Here is a 25,942-nt window from a genome sequence, read left to right on the forward strand (position 1 = left end):
TTTTAAGTAGTTTTGAATGCTAAACATATATCTTTATCTTTGTTGTGCCCTGGAGACAAAAATGTGAGTGATTTATGTATATTGCTATTTTGTTTCTTTATAGAACAACTGCAAGAGATAAAAGCAATGTTTCTGCAAAAGCAGCTGGTACAAATATTTTGTAATGATTAACCAAAGTTTAGAGGCCTCAATGACAGCTCTGTAATTCGTTTCCATCAACATACATTTAATAGTGCTTATAACTAACTGTGATACACATAGCACACAAAAATAATTTTCATATAGGCTGTGTGTCCTTGTCTAAAATGTACAGCACGAGTTCCTATATTGACGCCAAGATATGTTAACTAGTAAGCTGCCCACAAAAATCAAAACAAATATGAGATCCTCATGTATTCCAGAGCAGAATTAAAGAAAATTTAGTAGCCATTAGCCCTAAACATTTTTTTAAATTTATAAACTCTGGGACAAAAAATTAATATGAGCACTATATTAAAGTAGGCGTCATTCTTGGAATGTGTAGATAAAAATTTTCCATTTGTAAATGTCTTTCTGTTTACTTGACGTAGCAGTGGCAAATTAAGACTAGCTATATAATATTACTGGTAACATATAGTGTCTCTTCACTATACAGGAAATTTATAAAAGCTACTTTTTCTGTTAACTTCTCACACACTCCACCCCTACACCAACTTCTGTGATAGTATCACCATGAATAAACATTTTAAATACATTTGATCTATTTAACAACAGCGTACATCCAGTGAAAAAATTTTCCTATTTTGTTTCATATTTGTGTATTCATGGGACTAATGGCCCAGTAGTTTTCTGGATCACTGTGATAAATTATAAGTAGTTACTTTTCTCTGTTATCTATGTAAGCCTAGAGAATATATATGTCAAACAAAGATTTGCTCTGTAATAAGGTACTTTAAACTAATAAAGCCTCACATTAAAATAACCTCTCAGTACGTACCTCAGAGCAACCTCAATGCTTTCAATTAGCATTCATTTTTGTCTGAGTGAAATAGATTAAGTTTTTGAATGATATGTTTTAGGAAGTGGGGAATAAAGACTAACAGAAGATATAACACAGCTAGTTGACAAAGCTAGTTGACAAAGCTCATGAAAAGCTCACAGTTCACTTTCACCAGGTTTGGCATATTTGTATTATGTTCTGTGTATTCATCTCCAGATCTCATACCAAAAGGCAAGTAAAAAAAAGGTTATCCATGGCCAAAACAAGCTGGAATTTTATGAACACATTAAAAGGTTTGGCAATAATTTTCAAAAGGCTGTATTCTGCTGGATAATGAGTTAACTTCAAGACTTACAAAGAGTAAGTACTAATTACGTCGAAGTATATATTTGTGATCAGGACTCAATATTTCATATATAGTTATTAAATTATTTATTGACTATGTATGTGGTTTAACAATGCCATAATGTTTTCTCAAAACCGAGCTAGATATAAGTACATTTCAAAATATATAAAGAAAATCTACAAAATTTTAAAATTATATCCACAGTGTTGACTTTTCATATGTTCATATACATTTTTAATTACTGTTATATACATTGAGAAACTAATACAACATGAGAATGTTTCTAAATATTACACTAACTTCGGTATTCTAAATGGGCAATGCTATTTTCTAACAGTATATACAAAAAATAGCTAACACAATTGCATTTGTTGTATGTACAAAATTTTGAAGAAATGTGCAAGATACAAACACACAACTGCTACTTAAATAAATATTAATATATTCTAATACACACACATTCTTTCCACTGGCACAAATTTTTCTTCAACAGTTCACATTCATGGTATTTGATATCAGTTGATGGGTCAGTGAACAACTTAAAAATATACAAAAATTAAATTCATACCATATAACATATTGATATGAAATAAGGCAAAAGTAGACTTTACATTTCCTCTGACTTCCATACTGAATCAGAATCTGTATTTTGTTGTTATGCTTCTGCAGCAACTTCACCATTTGTACTTATTTCCTCTTTTGGTTTCTCAGCACTTTTACAACTGTCTTCATTGACACTGCTGCCATTGCTGCTGTTGCTGTTACTATCACCATTACTATCAATAACCATGTTTTCTTTTGTTGCTCCATTCAGCTTCTCTGCTATTTGTGGTATCAGCTTTTTAATTTTGGTGACCTCAGGACTATAACCCCATTGAATCATTTCAACATGTTCTTTGCTTGGCAGTCCTCTGTACTCTATATCAGTCTCAAATAAAGGAAGATGTTCAGTCTTTATGCGTGTTGAAATTTCCTTCAGATTCTTGTTGCGGTGTATGTCCCAGGTAATGCCATTTTCATCATCTTTGTCAACCTACCAGAGAAAAATTCATTAGTAAATTGCATGTTATCATCAATACAAAAATTAAAGCCTTCAGCCTTTAGCACTAAGGTTGCCTTCATTGATGGTGTTTACTGCCCTAAAAATGATGAAAGTGACTACTAATGAGATAGTTCTGAATATCTGTGTGGAGAAATGAACTAAAACAGCCATGTAGCTTGAAAGGAAGGTGTCTTAATTCTAACATCTGAATCATCAACACAGAAACTAAATGAACAAATACTGCATCACAGTGTTTTCAGTGCAGAACCTAAACTCAGATACCTGTTGATATAAGTGATTTAACAGTCCATTCCCCATTCTGTTAGCACAATATTTTGAAGCAGATAAATGCATTCAAGGTGCGAGTTGAGCAAATTTGGATCTATTGATTTTCAACTGTCAAAAAAATTCTCTCAGTGTTTACTAATGATATGTGGTTTTATTTACCTGTCAGGTATTTACAACAAATACAGTGGCTTAATTTAATTTATTATATATTTTTTAAAGTCCTTTACAGTCAAGCTATCAGCAGCTACTTATGCTTTTAGTATCTGATGTTATGTATTATATGACTTCAATGATAATGAAAAGCAAAATACCTTCAGTTGTCTTAGTTTTTTGTGATCGCCTTCTGCTTCTTTGTACACGTGAAGGAATGACTTTTCACCTTCCACAAAAACACCATAACGTTGTGCTAGTGGTTTATAGGCGTCAACAGTTTCCAGTGGAAGGTAGCTGAAGTTCTCTCTTGATCTATTGTGTGCTTTGTAATCATTAATCCAATTCTCAAAAACTTCAATTGCTTCTGTAAGATTGTGAACTTTTTCCTCATCTTTTGTACGTTTTAGAATAACCTGTGCAAGAAGAAATATATGCAGTAAGCTGAAGTTACACATTGAGTTATGTTATGGTCTAAATAATGGCTTTGAGAACAATTTTAAAGTGTACTGACATGAAAATTTAAAATGTATCTTTGCTTAAAGCAGTGAATGAATGTGTAAAATAACTTCACAGCAAGATAATACATCCAAACTCGTGCATGAGAAGAGAGGATAACAGGCCTAAGATAGCAGTTTTAGGTAGTGATGTACTAGAATGGCAGACCTTTTTTGAGGGGGAATAACATATAAGACAAGTTACACTGACAATTTCTGTTTTGACAAGTTCAATAATTTGTAAGTCTAAAAGAACATAAAAAGTTAAGAAAGTTTTGTATATTTTATTTTTAATTTACCTTTGCTCGATGATACATGGAATTTATTATCTGGAACTGATACGAGATGTCACGACCATCAAGTAGCTTTAATGTCTCCAGTGCCTTGTCTTTGTCCTTAAAGCCTGCTCCTTGAAACGTGTTTTCATTTGTCTCTGAGCCAAATAATTGACCACCACTGCCCCATCCTGATTTCTTTTCCCCTTCCAGTGGGCTCTTTGAGGGGCTGTTTCTTTTCTCAGATTTTACTTTAGGCATAGCTGTAAGAAATAACAAAATTTAAACAACAGCAGCTACAACTGATAAACAATATGATCTGAGACTTTGTATGGCAATGTAACAGACTGATACTATGTAAACAACCAATCAAAGCACACACTACTAATTTGGGGTATCAATGCAATACTGTGAATCTAGAAGGTGACAGAACACAATGCAATGTACCATGATATCCCAATAACAAGCCTGTTTCACCAAGTCGCCGGTGAATTGCTGTAAACGTTTACGGGGATGGGTGGCTTCTTGCTGGGTATCATTCCTCATACAACCGTCAAGCTTCATGCGCTTTACCATCAGCTAGGCCATACACAAAAACCATATGTCTTTGTTCTTCAAATGATAAATCCCAAGGCCAAGTGGAGCATGTGGTGCCAAGTTTCCATAGTTTAAAAATGGCGCACTGTCAACCTACACAACATTAGTAGTTTTGGTTCTTACTGGCATCAGCTATCCAGGGTTAAAATTTCGTGACAATTTTTCTCCACCCTATTTAATCTAATTCTGTAATCAGTTGCCCTAAGGCTGGAGCCTATATAGGAAGGTAAGCCATGTGTGCTATTGTGAACTGGATAATCTGTTTTGGCTATTCATATTTTGATAGTTTGCATACGTGTTTTGTATGTCTGAGAGAAAAATTGGATACAACTCTTAACTTACTTGTACAAAACACACTCAAAATAGTTAATGTACCTTGTCAATGATAATTAATGTTTTGCGCAATTACTGAATCGTGCACAGCTGATCCTTGCCTGGATTCATTCTCCTGCATTACAGACCAGTGCACTGCATGTCAAGCTGTTACATGGGCATCAGTCAAGTCTACATTTACAGTCAGTAACATTACAGCACAATTTACATACGATAATAGTGTTTACCAATTCTGTCAGCCTGCTTTCTCTTTAGTTCACCAACAGTTTTGAAAGCTTACATGTTCCAGAAAATTATTCAGATTTTACTATCATAGCCTTCCTCTGGGTTTTGTCTGGCTTCCTTATTATGCAGACCATATCTTAGTAAGCTGCACCTATTATGTATCTTTTTCACAGAGAGCAGCAGTAGCTAAAAAGTGATAAAGTAAAAGACTTCTTCACTTGGTATACCGAGTCCACTTAGAACCCTATCAAGAAACACCAACATGACATCCGCCCCAGAATGAGACTTTCAATGCACTACCGTGGCTTAAAACATTTCAGTAGACCATGTTAACACTTCTGACTGTAGCAACTATAAATTTATTGCGATGAGAAAACTTTGTTAGCTAGATGTCTGCACAATCAGTTACTTTATGGATATCCTCATTAATGATTACTTTGTGGGTAAGTGCTAAAGAATAGTGTCAACATTATAATATTTTCGTCAAATAGTGCTAACTGAAATCAATGAATGGAATTCAATGAAGCAGTGCCTGTTACAATAAGAAGTGTAGCATATTGAGATGATTTAACACTGTGATTAACATACATCTACGTGATTAACATTTAACAATATTCAACATGTGATAACTTGTACAATGTCTTCATGTAACCTCGTAATGTTGAAGAAATGGTGTGCAGAAAATTTCAAAAAACTTGTTTTAGTCATTGCGACTGAATGATTTAATATGCTAAGATTTCTCATCATTTCCAGGCTATATTATAAATGTGGCTATGATTTAAATTACAAGCTCTATTAGTCCCTTATTAAAAACTGGATATGAAATTTCTTCTCAGCAAAAGGCCTTAAACATAAACAGGGAACACAAATATTTTATGCCATTCTTAGACGCAGAAAGAAATTTGTTAAAATTTGATGTGACTGGGCACCAAAATACCTACAGCCATTATTTCACGGCAAATTGCCACAACTCAGAACTTAGAACATCCACAGATTTGGATCAAAGATTTGTGGATGCAGATAGCATTTCTCACATTTGCACAACTACGTATTACTTAGGGGATAATCATTAGTGAATGTTGCAATCTTTGATTTTCTAGATGATTTTGGATTTCACAGCAGTGCCCAGAATACAACTACATATCTCCACAAGTGGATGGGGTGGGGGTGGGGCAACAGGAGGCCTTGCCCACTCCTGAAATCTTTATCCATGATTTGTATTCATTACAGAAGTCTCTCTAATATCTAGCAATGACTGACTGAGACTGTAGAAACAGTATATTGAACACTGCCAAGGCCAGTGTAAAATACAATTTCTTTAGCAGCCAATCTTGCATTTTTTTCTCTTTTTTTTTTTTACTTGTAAAGCTGTTCATGAGAAATCATGTTGATTCCTTGGTGTGGTAGTTATGGCACTGTTCCACACTCAAGGTGTGTGCGAATCTTTACAGAACAGTGCCTAAATAGTGTCCTCAGTCTCTTTTATGGCACTTCATATTAACACTCCTATTGAGCTCCAAAAAGGGACTGATACAACACCCTGATATGTAGATTCCTGACACAACTTAAACATGGTAGCAGTATCTGTGTCCATCACCCTTCTGCAATGTCCTTAAACAAAAAAATTGGACATGCAGAAATTGCAATAAATCTAGTCAGGTGCTCACATATGAAGTTCTGTAAGCAAGCAAAGGGCTGTGGAGGGCTTTAAAGTTGGATAAGACTTAACGTTTATTCTCTGTTTCTCTACTTTGATGTGTATCTGCTACTAGTTATTTTTGTTGATATCCAAAAGTATTTGAGCAGTTGGTCTGATTTGTTTTTCTATCTCACATTAAGAAGGTATGAATAAATATTTTTGTAATTATTTTCTAGCTTCATTTTGTACCTGATTGGATTCTCTGGGTTACAGCATATGAGAATCTAATTTCAAATTGAAGAATCATGAAGACGACACCTCTATTCATATTAATAACACTAAAAAATATACTTTTTATTTATTGATTGCGTACCGTTATTGTTTTCCTATCACAAATGCACATCAGCCTTTTGAGATCAATAAGTTTTGGAGCACTTCTTATGAAATGTAGCTCTTGGGCTCATGACAAACTGGTAATCTTGTTGAATCAATTAATGGCAATTTTGGACTCTTGCTCCCGCTTGGCAAAATATCGGCGGCCGCCCATGGATACAATTTGGTAAAGCAGCATCCACTATAGGTCAGTGGATTGATCCTACAGTGTGATCTCTCTTTTTGCTTTTCAAAGAATCTTCGATGGACTTCATGTTAATGGCAGGACACGCTGTAATAGGCTAATTTACGAACTCTCAGTTCGTGAAGTAGTAGTTCGCAGAGTGGCCCCTGGGTAGGCTGAATTAAAGCCTCCGCGTCAGTTTTCGGCCAAAAGTCGAGGGACATGCGCAGTGACGCAATGCAGCGGCGGACTCCCGAGGGAGCCCCAGCGGTACTCGTTTGCGTGACAGACAGTCATTTGGTGTTTGGCCATGGCCTATTCCTGTTTCACTGGACACACACACACACACACACACACACACACACACACACACACAGGGCGGCCGTGACGTAATGCATGAATGTCTCGCTACGGTTTGTCATCACGAATCGCATAATAAAAACACTATGACCCTCAATTTGTATATCAACACAGGGCAACCACAAGCGTTGAATTAAAGTTACGATGCAAAATGAGACCGCAGGGACGGCAGTTCAGGGTAAATAGATAAATAAATTCGCGCATCACGCAGATTTAAATCAAAGTTGGAAGACTGATATGATAGCTTAAGGATAGGATGGCCAGCTAACTCTATAGTATATGGCAATTCATTTCTGAAAGTGACGATGGTTTCACAAGTGCAGATAGCCAAATGACACGATATTATTAAATCGAAACATTTATACATCTTCGTTATTGAGAACTGTAATATGACTACCTTTTCTATATCCACGGTCGTACATCAGCATTACGGTGCAATAACCACAAATACATTTGTGGTGAAGGTAAATATCATACAGATCTGTTGGAAGAATCCAAATTGATTATATTGTTTAGAGGAAGAAGAGTGCTATAAAAAAAAAAAATCTCGTCCGAGCAACTCTTCAGTTTTGTTAGTCTGGGCACCTAATCGAGCTGAATTTATTCACAATCAGTCACCGTCGTACATCACAAATATTCAGCTACTCTCTCGATACATACTATGCATATACGCAACAGGTTACACAGAGCTGGACAAGAGTACGAAAGAAAATCTGCCATGGTCTCTTAATAATCAGTACCGGTATTCAAATAGGAATTTAGGGAAGACACCGAAATTTAAATTTGGATGGGCAATTCGGGATTTGAGATTTCGTGAATGTGAATTCACTGCGTTTTAAGTATTGTGCTACTGCAATACAAAACTGAATGCAGAGAAATGAATGAAGTGCGAGTCGTCACAGCATTGTTTATGAACACGAGGTGTTAAGTAAAACGAACCCCAATACGAGATTCTACACGAAAAGATACCGGTAATCTTAAAATTCCAAGAACGTTCGAAAAAGAGTAAATAAATAACTGCTCCCTCCAACATGAATTTTCCGTTATGACCATGTCGATAGAATAGGAGAAAAATTAGCTAATAGTAACGAGTACATAGTTATTCTACGCACCGCTCACGAACGGATTACAGAAAAAAAGAGTAGAATATGGCTGCTAAACTCCGCCACAGCTATATCGGAGCTTACGTAGATCATATCTAGAAGTAAAACTTTTTTGCTTTCCGATAAGCGGTGTAAACGTACCGTTCAACCTGTTTATGTTTATGTTAAGAAGATGGACGAGGTCATTCGTGACACGGGGCTTACTACTTGTGTGAAGGCGGGCAAGTGATTTACAGGTTTTTGAGTCCAACTATAGATACCATGTCTCACATTTGTGCACTGCACTTGGTTTCGTCAACAATTCGAAATACTGTTAGACAGGGACTTTGCTAAGACTACGCCGTCCTGCGCCTTGTCTCTAGTGTTACGATTGACAGGCAACCGATGGAGCAACAATGTACATCACACACCAGTCTTTCCTCTTAGAGGAAACAACGAGCCAAGAACATAAATTAATTCTTTGGAGAACGCGACTGTTTTGCACACTAATGTACGCAAGAAAAGCGATTGGGCCACTCTAATAATAACACCGAGTGCAACTAACAACATCCTCACAAATGCGTAAAATTCTCCCTTCCAAAATATTTAAAAACACGCTTCAGAAACAAGTGTGCTACCGCATCCAGTAATCAGTTTTGTTTACTACACCGCGGGTTTAAGTTCAATGTCTTATTTCGTTGCCACCCACGCCTTTCGCGTTTAAATTTTTATACAAGTTAACAATGGGCGTACTCACATTCTAACTCAAAAGACAGAAAAGTGCTTTTGTTTGGCGTAGTCGAAACAGTTGTCCGTGCGACTAAGTAATACATGGCAATAGACAAAATAAATTTTTTCACAGTATTAAGTACATTTATGCCCGCAGTTAATTTATTGCATGATGTTGAACACTGTATGCGAGATAATTTCAAAATTTACGTGAAGTTTCTTATCACAGTTTCTTCATTGGTCCCTAACTATGGCGTTAAGCGCCTGCACCATGAAGTATCAGCGTATACACAGTGCTCACATGTTAACGTTAAGAAAGTAAACAATACGTATTGTTACACACTCGGGGCACTTCGTTGTGTAAAACAAACTGGACTCACCTGGTGTTGTGTTAGTAAAGTTCCCTGGTTGGATACAACGCTAACAAGACGCAGTGTTTCTTGCCGAAGTGTCCGCCTGCGGTTGACCGACTGAAGCGTCGCACACGCAGTTAAGTGCAGGCCTCGGGACGGCGGCAGTGGTGGCGGGATGGGGCGCCAAGGCCGGTCCGGTCTCAGGGGGGGGGGACGTAGACAGGGACAGAGCGATGCAATCAGCGTGGGGTAGAGCAAGACGGCGCCAATAACAAACACCACACCGGCTGCAGTCAGCGCGCCAAAATAGAGGGTGACGTAAGCGCTCCTCGTCACGGCACGCAACTGTTGCTGATGTCATGGATACCGGCGCGCGCAGCCGCGTGTTGGCCCTCTGTTCGAATTTCGCGCTAGCCGCAGTCTCGCCAACATCGAGCTTCTTAGCCGCGTCACTCCCGGGGCATGACAGAATTTAAAATACTGCTTTTTTATTGTTATATAGTGTTTCCAATGACAAAGAAATATTCCTCCATTACACTGTCGCTTCTGTTTTAACACTTGACTCAGTTCTCTTTGCAACCGAGAGAAAAGCATGAGCACCTAATGTTAGCCAACATTTTCTTTCGCTGAATGATGTAGTGCAGGAACTGTAGGTGTGTATGGGGAGGGAGAAGTCGTAGTGCTGTGGTAACTTGATTCAGCTATTAGCGTGGTCACTCTGAATGCTGTCACTGATATAAATGGTTCTTAACCGACTTCAGAATAGCAACTGCCGTCTTCGTACCTTTGAAATCAGTTTTAACGCTGTTGGGAACTGCTCGTTTTATTGTTAACAAACAAAAAGTATTGGCATCAACGTGAAAATGTATGAAACTTTAGACGTAATTTATAAGCTATTAGTAAGTATCAAGGGCATAATTACAATTATCATTAGTCATTCGATAACTGTTCCCGAATTCAGGCCTCTTCAACATTTTTCCATGTGTTACGGTCATAACCGATACAATCAATGCGGCTCTCCGTATAATTTCTGTTTGATCTGTACCCACCTTCCTTTAGGTTGTCGCTTCACTTATTTATTCTCTCTTGGGATGCAACAAAGAGCTTCAGTGGTCTACCCACAAACATTTCGCCTGGTTACGTTTTACTCATCCTTTTCATTTTCATTGCAATCATAAGTAAGCAGTCCACTTCAGTTGCTTCCCCGATCCATTTGTTGTTGTTTTTTTTTGTCTCCCTACAAGTAATTCCCAACATACAACATTCTACTGCTCGCGGAGTTTTCAAATGGTTTTAGCATTTTAAGTCCACGTCTTACCGCGATAGGCCCAAGTCAAAATTCGTTATACACACTAGTTGTTCAGGCACATTAAAAAGCGTCGTGTTGAGGATAACTCTATTTAACTTACCAAAAAAAAATTCGAGAATATTTTACTCTTTTGTTTATTTCTCTTCCTATATTTTCAGTCGTTGTTTTCAACTGCCCTAAATACAACTGGTTCTGTGACTTCATTGCAAATTTGTACTACTTTCTTCTCCATGATCGTAGTCTTATTATAACGGATTTTCAGGTTTATTGGAAAACTTACTCTATCAAATTATTCCACTCGTGTTTAAAGTTTATTTGCGCTAGAGGCAGACAGCAAAACTAAGGAGGCTGAGCTACGTCGCCGGCCGCTATGTGGCCGAGCGGTTCTAGGCGCTTCAGTCCAGAACCGCGCGACTGCTACGGTCGCAGGTTCGAATCCTGCTTCGGGCATGGATGTGTGTGATGTCCTTAGGTTAATTAGGTTTAAGTAGTTCTACGTTCTAGGGGACTGGTGACCTCAGGTGTTACGTCCCATAGTGCTCAGAGCCATTTGAACCATTTTTGAGATACGTCGCCCCTGACGCGACGGTGGCGGAGAACTAGGTTTCTACCCGGGGGACTCAACCTAGTAACGGTCCGGACATCACCCATGAGACTATCCAACACGTTTATTGAACGTTTTTTATAAAAATGTAAATGTAAGAAAGGAGATTTCATATATAGAGGTTTGAATTTATAGTGAGAAGAATACTATCTCTGTTGGAAAGTACTGAGCGAGCATCATTTGTGGAGTGCAGGTATCCTTGGTTCCTTTCAGGTAAATGAGCTCCCTTCTCTACCGCGGAACGAAGATAGCCAGAAGAAAATCAGTTCTTGTGGCTGGTACCGACTTCCTTTATTGACTTCTCGAACTGTTGACAAGCTAACATCGTCGTAATCTTCTTACGTAATCCCCAACAGCTAAGAGTAGAACTTTCTGGATCGTTGTGCCATTTATCCGATGTAGGAGTACGTTCTGTGGAACCAACTTTGACTAGTCAGTTAAATTTACGTGATCTGCCTGACACAGTTGCTAACAAACAAGCAAGGAAACCTATTTTATGAGCTTAACGATCTATTATGTATGTAGTGCTGTTACATTCGCGAATAACATATAGGGTGTTAGACGAGATACGCTCTCAAGGCCCATTCTGGCTCTTGACGGACTTAGGTATATCCCATTGACACGTATTCCTCTTTAGCTTTGTCAATATAAAGATCTAGAACTGCCTCTAGGGTTGCTGAAAAGTGCTTAGGTACTAATTTTTATTGTTATAAACGACGTTAACAAATTATTAAAACTTTTCTGGGATTTTGGGAGAGGTCCTGAAATGGATTTTTGCCACTATGGTCGGTTCAGACTCTTGTTTTGCCCTGTGGCAATCCAGGGTGTTTCAATTAATGCGGGCCTTTCCGGGATAATATGCTTTGCTTTGTACCTAATACCATTATAATTGTGAAAGTATGTTGTTGGCGCTCACTTACATAGGGAGAAATGATCATAATAAAATACGAGAAATCAGAGCGCGGGCGGAAAGATTAAGTGTTCGTTTTACCTGCACGCTGTTCGAGAGCGAAACGATAGAGGGGTAGCTTGAAGGTGGTTCGATGAAACCTCTGCCAGGCGATTAACTGTGAATAGCAGAGTAGTCTTGTAGATCCGCTCGCATCGCTCACGTAGGAATCGTGTGAATAAGATTAGAATAATTGCTGCGCGCACAGAGGATTTCCTAATAAATTTCGTTATACTGGTAATACGAGTATACCGCGCGGTAACTTCCCTTTTAACAATTCCTCTAGGTGCATATATGTTTGTAGAGCTGTATGCGGACTTGAAACCATAGCTCCTCTACTTCAGTTTTGCCGGAATTAAATCTGCTTGAATTCTGTGTTAGACGTGACATGATGGCCTGTTTGTGTCTTACTGAATATGCTGCGTTTTCTGTATGTTTTTGTAGCCTCTCGTATGTTGGCTTTGTGAAATTTTGTCATGGTTACGTCATCCAGACTGAACGTGAATGTTCTCAATACGATTACCTATTCGTCACGAATAAATATACATCTTTCATCCTCAGATTTTTTTTTTAAAATTACCTTTTCTAGATGGTTCAAATGCTTCAAATGGCTCTGAGCACTATGGGACTTAACTGCTGTGGTCATCAGTCCCCTAGAACTTAGAACTACTTAAACCTAACCCACCTAAGGACATCACGCACATCCATGCCCGAGGCAGGATTCGAACCTGCGACCGTAGCGGTCACGCGGTTCCAGACTGTAGCGCCTAGAACCGCAGGGCCACTCCGACCGGCTTTCTAGATGGTTTTCGTCCGACACTTAAGAGCTGCAAATTTTCTAGACTGTGATGAATAGTTGTAATCTCCTTCAATTATAATGACACTTCTAAGGTACAAAGTGCTAGTTCACGGAGAATTTCTTAAAAATTTTGTTGATTAAATATTCTGCTACGTGTGTCTGCACGTTGAGTTAGTCACCGGTAAAACATCCAACTGCACTTTTTAGCCTATCCCGACAGTAAATCTTGGACAAATGAATTCGCACGCATACTCAGTCCCACGCGTCTTTTTCTGTCTACAATAACAAAAACTCCTCTTATTCCATTTTCTTCTTCTTTCGTTAAACATTTAGTTTTGTCCAATGAATATCACTGTTATCATTTTCGAGCATTAGTTACGATTCTCAGAGGAAGACTCCGTTTTTATCTCGGTGTATTTAGTCTTATAATCTACTAAAGTTAATACATATTTCCAAATTCCATTTTTTAACGAATATGCATTGCCTTTACTTGGCAAAGAGTGGCAGGAGATGTATTGTTAATAAAGGGCTGTCAGCTTGTTGTACGTATGAATTTTATTAATATAAACATTTCAAAGCGAAATGTGAACTCAGTAATTCCAGCTTTCGTCGCTGGAAATACATACAGGTCAAAATCAAATTCCATCACAGAAAGTTGACACATTCACTAACAGAATATACACGATGTCTCAGAAAGATTCATCCGATGTTTTGACACACCGTGTTTATTTAGTTATGTTTCAAAGATCACACTGCTATTACTTTCCCGTTCCAATCAATTTCGATACAGAGTATTATAGCCCTTCTTTTCGGATAATGTGCGTACGACCAAACAAATTAGAAAAAAGAAAGAACGATAGTTTTCACAGTTATCACTCAGTCATCATACACATGTTATGCATCAGTTCGTTTCCGTTAAGTGTAGTCTCTTTTGCAACTCATAGGAACACATCGTGATAATACTATCAACAATGTAGGGCGAAGGGGGAATAATTTGCCAAACGCGTCGTAAGTTAATTAGAATTCGGTTCATGAACAATCGCCATGTGATGCAACTTTCGAACTGAGAACAACGACCGACAGAACGGGAAGAGAAATAGAAGCCCAACAATAATTTCGTGTGGCTCACTGGCCTGGTACAAGTCTTGCAATTGGACACCATTTCGGCGACTTGCATGTCCCTACCCCAGTTATACAACAGGGGAAAGGGAATTACAGTTTACGTGGAATCCGAACCACGTGTTGTATCTGGCGACGCCTCACATCGTTGAGAGAGTTGAAGAAGAGGAATGAGGAGCCCGGTCACCGATTATAAATTCCTCGGGTAACCAGGAAGCTACGAGAAGCTCACGGAATATGAATGTTCTTTAGCGGTACGTTGCCCTGGCAGTTCGGCAGCAACGATTGGTATGCCGCAAAGGATTATATGGCGTCAGGGCGTTGGCTTTACAATCCACTGAGAATGTCTGCGACAATACCAATTGGCGTGAAACATCATTCTGTTACCCTGCTGAAAGCAGAGGCCTTTCGTGGCACGATTCCGTGTGACACTGGAAGTGTTGGGGAACATTCCCGAGCCATCATTTAGAAGCTACACTTAGTTGACGGACACAGGTTGAAGAAAGTCCAAGATGCGCACCGACATCTCCACAACGCCCTACAGAAACTCAAAAGGAGTCTTTCGATGATCATGTACAGTGACTAGTGAACTATGTAGCTCAGTGGTTCCCACCCTTTCAGAAACCATTAACCCTGAATCCAATCAGATATTAGCTGCTGTATGGGCCCCTCCCTCCATCATCATCTTTAGAGCCTAGCTTAACATTAGAGTGAAACCGAATTTTATTAGAACATTTTAATTTTTTGAACAGTAGAAGATAAAAGTTTAGTTTTTGTAGGTGTTTTATTAAACCATGAACCAATGAGTCAGTGAAACAATTGGAACTGCTTATTTACAACATTATTTTTTATAGAGCGACGAAGCAATTTTTGCTGCATTGTGAGTGCTACCTACAACTACACCTCAGAAAAGAAAGCTAACCACCCACAATGATGGTAGACTTTTGCTATAAAGCATGCTTCCTCTGCATCACTTCTCTCCCTAGCGACACCCAAATCCTATACCCCGTTTAAAATCAACCAAATTAACATGTATGAACAATACTTATGTTTGTAGATCGCTTGATTGCTGGACTCCTTACTTCTGAACTGGCAGAAATAGGCAAACTTCAGGTTGCCAATGCTATTGTGTCTGACCAGTGATACTACTAAAATAATACTGTGTAGCCTCCACAGCAATGCAGTACCTATTACATGATTGTTATTGTATCGTGATGTCGATTAGTTCGTTTATTCGTTGCGAAGTGAATTATGAAGCAATTTCTGATCCGTTGCGGTAACTACCTACAACTCTAAGAGGGATTTTCACGGAATATTTAAGCACAATTACATGTGGATAAGTCTCAGTTTTACCGTTACAGGTGCACGATACGAAGCCAAAAGTATGTGTGGACTATGTGAGGAAATGTTCATAAAGCCGTTTCACAAGATGGAACCACCATATTTTGTCACACATTAATGCTACTCGTATTTGAGGAAAAAAACAATTATTTGTTCCATTTGACTGATGAAGTCTTCCAATTGACCATCCAGACATGGCACGTAGTAATTCCATGGAAATTATTTATGACGCGTTTCGAGTCATCATCAACAGATAACAGGCAAAATTTACACAACAGACAAATTAGAAACGCTAATACATAATAATTACAAGACCCACGTGACATCAGGAACGGAAAGTACATGCTAATTACAAGTACTTACAATATGCTTCGGAAAGCTCATACAAGTGAACAGTACAAGATAAACGTACAATCACATGTGCAATTACCATTAGGCGTATTTGCGAAAGATGGTGTTTGGAGACTTCACATGCCAGACTGAAGACAGCAGACTCGAGGACCGTATTATATCAGCTTGGTCTTGGGATGGCTTAGACGTCAAACATAGATACAAATAATATAAGAAACAACGCAAATTTCTGACCACATTACATCCGTTTTTTTTTTTCAATAAGCGTCATCTCGGCAATGGACAAATAGAACATAGAATACATTACGTTGCGAGTCAAAACCTGTCACGGGACATAAGGTCGTGCAGCACATTACGCAACTAGGTACAATGTCCAAATATTCGATGTCAAAAACAAAACCTATCGAGAACTAGTAATTTTTTCAATTGTGTCAGGCTGGACTGGGGATAGATAGGAAAACGGGTGGGGGGGGGAGGAGGGGGGGGGAGGGGGCAGTGAGGGCAGGGTAGGTATCGCTCACTTGTATGAGGTTTCCTAAGCATATTGTAAATACTTGTATCTAGTATGTACTTCCGTTTCTGATGTTACGTTGGCCTTGTAATTATTATGGCAAGTTCTCTTTTTTTTCGAATTTGTCTTTTGTATAAATTTTGCTACAATTATCTGATGATGATGACTCGAAACGCGTCATAAATGAAGTTTTTGGCGATCAAGACGTTTACATGGAATTGCTACATGTAATTATTGATAACTGATGTAATCAATATTACAGTCTTACGAAATATTGGGTTGGTACATAAGTTCGTAGTGTTTTTCCATAAGTACAATAAACACAACAGATACGCATAAAAGAGACTTTAATCATCAATAATATGTTCTCTTTCACTATTTGCAACAGTCTGCCAAGGTTGGGGTAACTTTTCGATTCCGCGACTGTAGCAATCATATGGTTTTGAGGCAAAGAACTCGTCAAGCCATGTGCGGAACCCATTTTCGTCTGGAAAGGAAGTTCTCTGGAGGTTGTTCGATAGAGCGGAGCCGGCCGCAATGGCCGAGTGGTTCTAGGCGCTTCAGTCTGGAACCGCGCGACCGCTACGGTCGCAGGTTCGAATCGTGCTTCGGGCATGGACGTGTGTGATGTCCTTTGGTTAGTTAGGTTTAAGTAGTTCTAAGTTCTAGGGGACTGATGAGCCAGTTGATAGAGCGGAAAAGGTGAAAATCAGAGGGCGCAAGATCAGGCGAATAAGGTGGAGCGGAATGACTTCTCAAACCCAACGCCTGTTCAACGTTTTTTTGTCTGCCTAGCAGAATACAGGCGAGCGTTATCGTGGAGTAGCATCACTTCACGTATTCTTCCTGGTCGTTGCTCTTGGACTGAGTGTATAAGACGTCTCAGTTGTTGGCAATAAATGTCGACATTGATGGTTAAACCTCGGGAAAGCAGTTCGTAGTGCACCACACGTTTGCTGTTCCACCAGATGCAGAACATTATCTTTTGCGGATGTGCTCAGCTCATTGTACGGGTGGGTGCTGCTTGGTTTGGGCTCAACCTTTCCGTTCTTTCCCTGGTATTAGCATAAAGACACCATTCCTCGTCACCAATATCGATACCGGATAGGAACAGTCGGTAATGTTCACGGGACAATTGATGGCACGCAAGCAGCGATGCACACATGGTCATCCTCCGATTTGTGTAATTTTGCCTTAGCGCATGCGGTACTCGATTTTTGAACTTTCCCCAACGCAAGCAATGAAGCACGATGGTGAAATGACCACAGTTCATCACATTTGCCAGTTCTGGAATACACTGACATGGATCATCGTGGATTAACGCGTTTAGACGATCTTCATCAAACCACGAAGGGTCTTCCTGAACGTGGGGAGTCATTAATGTCAAAACGATCCTCATTAAAAAAAGAAAACAATTTTTTTGTCGTGCTATATCCAGTGGCATTTTCCCCACACGCAGCGCAAATATTTCAGGCTACCTCCGCTGCTGTCATCCCTTTACTGAACAGAAGAATATGTCCATTTGGCACTCCAATTTCCAGGACCACAGCTCCACTCACTATCTCCAAATAACAATATGTAGACTCAAATAGCAACAGTGAATTACAAATAAAAAATGACATTCGGTAAGTAAACCTCTAGTATCCGGAATACCAGCATGCAAAAAGAAAACGCCACGAAATTATGTACCAACTTAATAGCTATAATAGTAATTACGTTTTAAAAAATGCACTGAAGCGCCAAAGAAACTGGTATAGGCATGCGTATTCAAAAACAGAGATACGTAAACAGGCAGTATACGAAGCTGCGATCGGCAACGCCCATATAAGACAAATGTCTGGCGCATTTGTGAGATAGGTTACTGCTGCTACAATGGCGGGTTATCAAGATTGAAGTGAGTTTGAACGTGCTGTTATAATCGGCGCACGAGCGATGGAACACAGCACCTCCGAGACAGCGATGAAGTCGAGGTTTTTTCCGTACTACCATTTCACGAATGTACCGTAAATATCAGGAATCACCGACATAGCTGCGGCCGGAAAAAAGATCCTGGAAGAACGGGACCAACGACGACTGAAGAGAACCGTTCAACGTGACAGAAGTGGAAACCTTCCGTAAACTGCTGCAGACTTCGACGCTGGGCCGTCAACAAGTGTCAGCGAGCGATCCATTCAGCGAAACATCATCGATGTGGGCTTTCGGAGCCGAAGGCCCACTCGTGTACCCACGATGACTGCACGACACAAAGCTTTACGCCCCGCCTGGGCCCGTCAACAGCGACATTGGACTGCTGATGACTGGAAACATGTTGCCTGGTCGGACGAGTCTCATTTCAAATTGTATCGAGCGGATGGACGTGTACGTGTATGGAGACAACCTCATGAATCCACAAACCATGCATGCCAGCAAGGGACTGTTCAAGCTGGTGGAGGCTCTGTGGGCTTGCGCAGTTGGAGTGATATGGGACCCCTGATACGTCTAGGTACGACTCTGACAGGTGACACGTACGTAAGAATCCTGTCTGATCACCAGCATCCATTCATGTCCTTTGTGCATTACGACGGACTTGGGCAGTTACAGCTGCACAATGCGACACCCCACACGTCCAGAATTGCTGCAGAGTGGCTCCAGGGACACTCTTCTGAGTGCAAATACTTCCGCTGGCCAACAAACTCCCCAGACATAAACACTATTAGGCCTACCTGGGATGCCTTGCAACGTGCTGTTCAGAAGAGATCTTCACCCCCTCGTACTCTTGCGGATTTATGGACAGCCCTGCAGGATTCATGGTATCTATTCCCTCCTACTTCAGACATTAGTCGAGTCCGTGCCACATCGTGTTGCGGCAATTCTGCGTGCTCGTGGGGACCCTACACAATATTAAGAAGTACGAGTTACTTTGGCTCTTCAGTGTAATTTATTTCAGTGACCGGAACACAATCGTATCCTTTTGTTTTCACCCCTTAGTAAATTTCTTTTTACCCTATGGGGCAGGTTTCCCAGGATGGGAACCACTGGTCTAGCTGAACTACAGATCTCCGGCGCTATGCTAGGTGCAAATATGTAAGCGGCCACACGTTAATTGCAAGCGTCCACGTGAAGCCCTACCTGCCTGTAAGCGACAGACGCAGACATACAGAGGTGCCTACTTCATCCGGAATAGGCATTCTCCTTAAGATAGTCCCATCGCCGGCCTGTACCTAGAGCCTAGGCATTGCCTAGGACACTACATGAAGTCAATTATTCAAAAACAGTCTTAATGGCATTTATTATTATTATACCGCCAACCGTTTCAACCCAACGTAGGGGCCATCAGACAGGAGTGACACCACCAGCAATCGACCAATGGTGTAAACGCCCAGATGATGATCCCTACGTCGGGTTGAAACCGGTTGGCGGTATAAAAATAATAAATGCGATTAAGACTGTTTTTTAATGATTGACCAATCATACTAATCGCTGCTTCATCTCCACAACCATGTTGTCCAAAAATCACTACATGAAGATTGAGTCAGCTACCACCGGGGGTCTGATGACCTCGCCGTTTAGTCCCATAACCCCTCTCAATCTATCAATCAATCAGCTGCCCCTGCCGATGTCTTTTTAATGCAACCCGCAATGTGAATCTCGCCTTCAATAACCACGCATGAGATTTTCTTATTCTCTAGCTAGCTACGCGCGAGGAAAAAATGAATAGGACTTCTTTGTAGGAAACTTAGTTTAGGTAAATTTTGCACTGGATTGTAGGTTTAGAGTTATTCTGGAAAAACAAAAGTAATCTTCAAACCCATCCCCACTCCCACACTCAGGCCCCGACGGTCAAGACTTCTAGTACGTTGTTGTTGGCACTCTCTCCTACCACTGGGCAAAAATTTGCGACTGCATGAATTATTTTCCACATTCGACTTATTTTGGAATTCATTGGTTGGCCTTATTACGCCACTGGCTTAGTCGAGCACTCACAAATTGTAAAATTGACTCTATTGTAAATTGTACTTGTAAGGGCTAAGTTTGGATCGAACTGTCAACGTAAATAGTTTTAGCGTAAGGTTTACAAAAGTCGTTTCTCTTTTATTACTCTCACGGACACTTTTAAATTAATAATGTGAACGAAATAGCCGAATATATTGGTCGCGGAATAGACCAATCAATAGAGACCAAGGAAGCTCGAATATCGGGAATAGTTCATGTAGACGGTAATTTTTATACTGTGGTAGGAGGGAATGTCACGAACAACGTACTACAAATCCTGACTGGTGAGGGATGAGTGTGGGGGTTGAGATGCGTTTGAAGGTCACTTGAATAATTCGAAAACCGTAGCCTCTAACGAAAACGTATCCCAGTATAAAATTTAAGTACATTAAAGTTCCTACAAAAAGGTACTGTTCAATTTTCTTTAGGATTAATAGTTTGCAGACAGCGAGCGAGTGAATATGAAAACCTCGCGCGTGGTTTTTGATGGCAAAATAACATATTGCGGGTTGCGTAAAACGACACCCCTAGAGGCAGCCGAATCACCCTGTTTACTGTATTGTGCTGAATCGGGGACTTAGGTTATGTCTTCGTATTTCAGGTACTCGTCTTGTGATCTATATAGACCCTACTGTCACTGTACCCTCAGGTGGTCGTGCTCTTAAAATTATGCTGCTGCATACAACGGCGACACCAGCGTCGCCATATCGGCACTTTCCAAATGTCGGCACAGTTATTCTCCAGGCAACAGACGAATCATGTTTGAGCAAGGATACTATCTCACTGTCCTTGGGGTCACTCGTAAATAACGTAAAATATTCGTTTGAGTTAACAGGGTGCATTTGTGAGATGGGTATGCATTAGGCGCCTCACCGAACAAACAGAACAACTTCCTGAAACGACATCTTCCTGGATGAGGATCAGCCAGAGGCCTCTACGAGGTCGGTAGCCAGGGCAGGCACTGCGTTGGTTGGACGCTCCTGTAGGACGCTCTTGAATTCATACCACAAACAATTCGGATTAGATATTATTGTACTAGGAAAACTTTAGATCCCCTTGAAGAGTTAATTAAAAGTGGGTCCTTATGACATTACCGAATGAATCTGAGCAGTCTGCCATCTATTTTAAGCATTTATATTTTCCACAACGGTAAACTAGATAGATCAGATAATGTGCATTGTTTACAGAACATGTGCTTACGAACTGCGCTTAGCGCTGTATCGTACAACGGTTCGCCACTGAATCTACTAAAACTATAAATTCTTTATTATTCCACTGTGGATGCTGCATCTCTTCATTTTACTGGTGATATCATGACAGTAGCAAGAGCAATTGTAGTACGCGCCCAAACATGATTAATTACGGTCGCATTATTTGCTGTTAATCGAGGCAGAGAATTACGAAATAACTCTGTACAGCGTTTCCGATGCAGGCTTAATGGAAGTTTCTACACTGGATGACATGTGTGATTAGTTTACAATGATAAGGCAAAATTTTCTGTAAGTAGTTTAAGTTATTGCTTATTTTCAATTTTTAGATTTTCACGTATCGTATTTTACAGTTGTTGTTCGCATCGCTCACTGACAGAAGAGTTAATCTCTGTTCCGCCCTAAATCTACTGTTTCCATTAAAAATATTACTTTTGTATCGAAGTTACATGCACGTTGTACTATCACTACAACGGAAGCATGATTTAGTAGGGGGGGGGGGGGGGGTATACATATGATTTCTCACGGATACGAATGTAGGCGCCCAAACTTCAGGAGTGGCCTTCGTACTAAGAGAGAATGTGTTTTGGGGCAGAAACTTTGGCACATGTATTACCTCACGATGATCAAATAGCCTCCCGTACCTACCAGGCATTTTACTACAACTCACCGATCAACACAGCACGCAAGGTCTTGACGTAAGTCACACAGCCGGCAGGGACAAACGAGAAGTGAATTACGTCACGGTTATAAACGGTGCGACAACTGAAGCGTTCGCAGCATATATTTTGTGCTCTTGGCGATAACCCGCGCTTAAACAAGGCAGACGCTGAGCGGGCAAAACAGTGTACGATAAACCGTTGTCGAAATTTCGAGTATAAAAGCAAAAAGGAGGATGCTGTCAGCTATCTTCCTTTTTTTTTTTTGTTTGATAGTGAAAATACATCTGTTTTGGGTTTCGATCGTTTGGCAGAGCCATTTGATCGAGGTTTATGTCTATGTTATAGGGCGGAGGGGAAGGTGGAGGGGCGATGTGGGAACAGGGCCAGCACCGGAAACTGGGCCTGAGGTGACCCACATATTGCGAACAAAGCCTAGCGCCAGGCAACAGCTGCCCGACCCGCACCTGCCATGGCTTAGCAGCCGCGTGTGCTATAATGAACACTACGACACTCTTGCGACTTCACCATGATACCGTTATTGCTTTTTCTGCCTCCCCCTCCTCTTAAAAACTCGAACACAGCACCCCATATCTCTAAAATGTTGCATTCATTTAAATCTGAGCCCTTGTCGAACTATCGTATCTCTTTTTTCTTATTGTGATCAACATCTAAGTACTGTTACGAACATGTTTTGCCTTTGAGTGTTTATCTCAGTGTTACTTCCTGCTCAAGATTATCCTGTTGCATTGTTCACGTTACTCCATTTAGCCCGTTCAAAATACAGAAACTGGCGCCGGGCAGCGATGGATCACCAAAATGAGGTAACGTGAGAGCAATTCGGACAGGACATGGAAAGCTGTTTCATTGTAGCCGTACTGGCTATTCTGACCGACACAGTGAAATAAGTGGAAAAGTCACTAGTAAAATCAGTCTACTGTCTCTTCATAGCTTCTTACTGCGCCAACGTACATTTAGAAGGCCTTCTATTCTCATGTATGGACCTTCATTGCGATGGCAACACGCAATTTTTGTTGATTTCTTTCGTATATGACATCGCAATGAATTAATTCCCACTTACACAGATACGCTTTTCTGGCGTGTTAACATCTAAGTGAAAATTTCTACCAACAACTGAATCCCTGATGATGAAACTGTGACTTCAAAATATACGTTGGCATAGTAAGAACACTATGAAAGGACAGTAAATGAAATTCAAGTATTAAATTTTCCAATTTTTGTTCATACTAGCATGACAGAATAACTAGCAAAGAAAATAGTATCTCACAGTTGCTGTGTTACACCTCGCCTGCTTTTGCACCCCGTGAAAAAAATTTAATTACATTAACTTAATTAAGAAAGAAATTAATTATTAATGTTAGATTAAGTGTTGTTGGTAATAAATGTAATTTATGCGTAGGCATGTTATTGGTAATGAATGTAATTTAGGGGTAGGCATCTCTTTAACCATGTGTCTGTTGCAGGCACATCTATTACAACAATGCAAGTTATTCTGCGAGGAGAAAATTTCATGCACATTGCCTACCTACACCCTCGCTTGTTACTCGTCAAGAAAATGTCACGGGAACGCTGCCTTAAACTTTTTGCCTGTGCTAAACATCAGCTCAAATATGTTGTGTATACTAATAATTGCATGAACAAAAGTTAACTACAAATAAGTAGCCGACACTTTACCTTATTTGATAATCTTCTTGAAGGAACATCAGATTACAGGAATGACTCGCCTCCCAGTCAATTCATAGCATACTATTTTATCTTTAAGTTCATATGTGCTATTATGGAAGCAGTCGAAATGTACGTTCTGCTCCTGTGAATGCTCAGATCAGGCAAGATCAACAGGCTTACTCGGTGCGAAAAAATCGTTCATCGGAAAAGACAAACGCTAGGCGATGGGCTAGCATCAGCGATATAATATGTACAATATTATAAGCATGGGGGTAAAAAAAGAAGGAAGGTATCATTACGTCACAAACTACGTCCGCCATCTTAAGTAGCCCAAAACATTAGGTTCACCACATTCATACCTCTGTGAAACACCGGCTTGATACTTACCCGTGACATCGATCTGACGTGCCCGTGCCCAGTTTTGAACCGTGTTGGGTACTCCGATTGTGTGGACACGTAGTTGTTTCATCAAAAATGCCAGCTTGCGTTGTTTACTGATGTACTAATCAATCCGATCGTAGTCTAAAGTTTAATAATATCACATTTCATTTGTAAATGGGGCCGTACGAGCAATATTTCTATTTGTGTACATGAATTATGGTTGCATTATTTACTTTTATTGTAGTGGTTTTATTTCTGACATTTGACTTTAGATTCCTCCCTCCGATAATTATTCATTGTTCACATTTTCTCCCCCATTAAAAAGGATTCTGGTTAGAACAGCCAGAGACATCGATCATGTGTGTGCGATTTTTGTGTGTATTATTGTATGAACGTGCTTTGCTTTCTTTCTGAGGACGACTTTGGCTGAAAACTTCCGTACACACCCTTTTCGTCGTGCATGCCTGCTACTCGGCATGTGAGTAGCAGTCTATGCGTTTCATGGTGTAGTTATTACCTCATGAAATTTGTTATAAATAATCCACTGTACTTCAACAGGAACAATGTTGTACGTAATTACAGTACCAGAAGAAAAAAATGAAATTTATTGGTTCAAATGGTTCAAATGGCTCTGAGCACTATGGGACTTAACATCTCAGGTCATCAGTCCCCTAGAACTTAGAACTACTTAAACCTGACTAACCTAAGGACATCACACACATCCATGCCCGAGGCAGGATTCGAACCTGCGACCGTAGCGGTCGCGCAGTTCCAAACTGAAGCGCCTGGAACCGCTCGGCCACAACGGCCGGCTGAAATTTATTAGGCCACATTGAGCATGTCTGTAGCATAAAGTTTTGATCACTTACCCATTGATATAAAATGCCTGACAGACAGCAAAGTAAAATTTGAAACTAAATTGGAAACGTTTCTCTTCGACAACTCTTCCTACTCCACAGAAGATCATCTATTACTCTAATGTGTAAATTCTGATGGGGAGGAACTACTGACTACCATCTGTTTTTTTTTAATTAAAAAACGAAAAACTATTAACTAATCAGTATGAGGTAAATATATAATGACTCGTTCCACATCCTTACAATTAGTCGTGCAAGTGATAAGTGGAATATGAAACTAAGTAACTAATTAACTATTGTAATATCACAAAGCATGGTATAAGGTTATATACTCTGAAAACTTCAAACTGAAATTCAGAAGTAAAATGAAGCAGATGAACAAAGTAGATGTACATTCCAGTTGTGCTATGTTTGGTTATTCCTGAAAAACTGCGAGAGTCACTGGCGACAATATTTCAGGAATAGAAGCAAATAGGCTAGTTAGAAACGTAGGCCCACATCTTACAAAGGTTAGGCAATCATTACTGAAATAAATTACTTATATACCTTTTAAAGCGTTTTGCCCTGTAAATCGCCATCATTGGCCAGGCACTGAATGACGCATCATTGGTAAGATTTCGAAGTGAGAAGATGTGTAAACTACAGTGAAACTAATGCACTGACAGTCTAATAAAACAGGAACTCTATCTGCATAGAGGTATACCTCTGTGCCGTTCTGTTTCTTTGACATTTTAATAATCGTTCA

At 39.9% G+C, this 25,942-nt stretch overlaps 1 protein-coding gene across 1 annotated transcript; it reads right to left on the reverse strand.

The window, feature by feature from the left end:
• Positions 1-205: 205 nt before the first annotated feature.
• Positions 206-9,635, reverse strand: LOC124712540. Its single transcript, XM_047242852.1, has 4 exons — positions 9,479-9,635; positions 3,602-3,840; positions 2,967-3,221; positions 206-2,358 (listed from the first exon to the last, which is right to left on the reverse strand). The coding sequence occupies exons 2-4, from the start codon at positions 3,836-3,838 to the stop codon at positions 1,981-1,983; spliced, it is 870 nt and encodes a 289-aa protein (XP_047098808.1). The 5' UTR covers positions 3,839-3,840; positions 9,479-9,635; the 3' UTR covers positions 206-1,980.
• Positions 9,636-25,942: the final 16,307 nt, after the last annotated feature.

This window comes from Schistocerca piceifrons, chromosome 1, assembly GCF_021461385.2.
Source record: "Schistocerca piceifrons isolate TAMUIC-IGC-003096 chromosome 1, iqSchPice1.1, whole genome shotgun sequence".
Taxonomy (NCBI): domain Eukaryota; kingdom Metazoa; phylum Arthropoda; class Insecta; order Orthoptera; family Acrididae; genus Schistocerca; species Schistocerca piceifrons.

Bases quoted from the DNA above. Each gene is read 5' to 3' on its own strand.
- LOC124712540 (XM_047242852.1), bottom strand. From the start codon at position 3,838: ATGCCTAAAGTAAAATCTGAGAAAAGAAACAGCCCCTCAAAGAGCCCA. The intron at 3,222-3,601 runs GTAAATTAAAAA...CTTCTTGCACAG, and splicing joins CCATGTATCATCGAGCAAAG to GTTATTCTAAAACGTACAAA. The intron at 2,359-2,966 runs GTATTTTGCTTT...TTTCTCTGGTAG, and splicing joins AAAAACTAAGACAACTGAAG to GTTGACAAAGATGATGAAAA.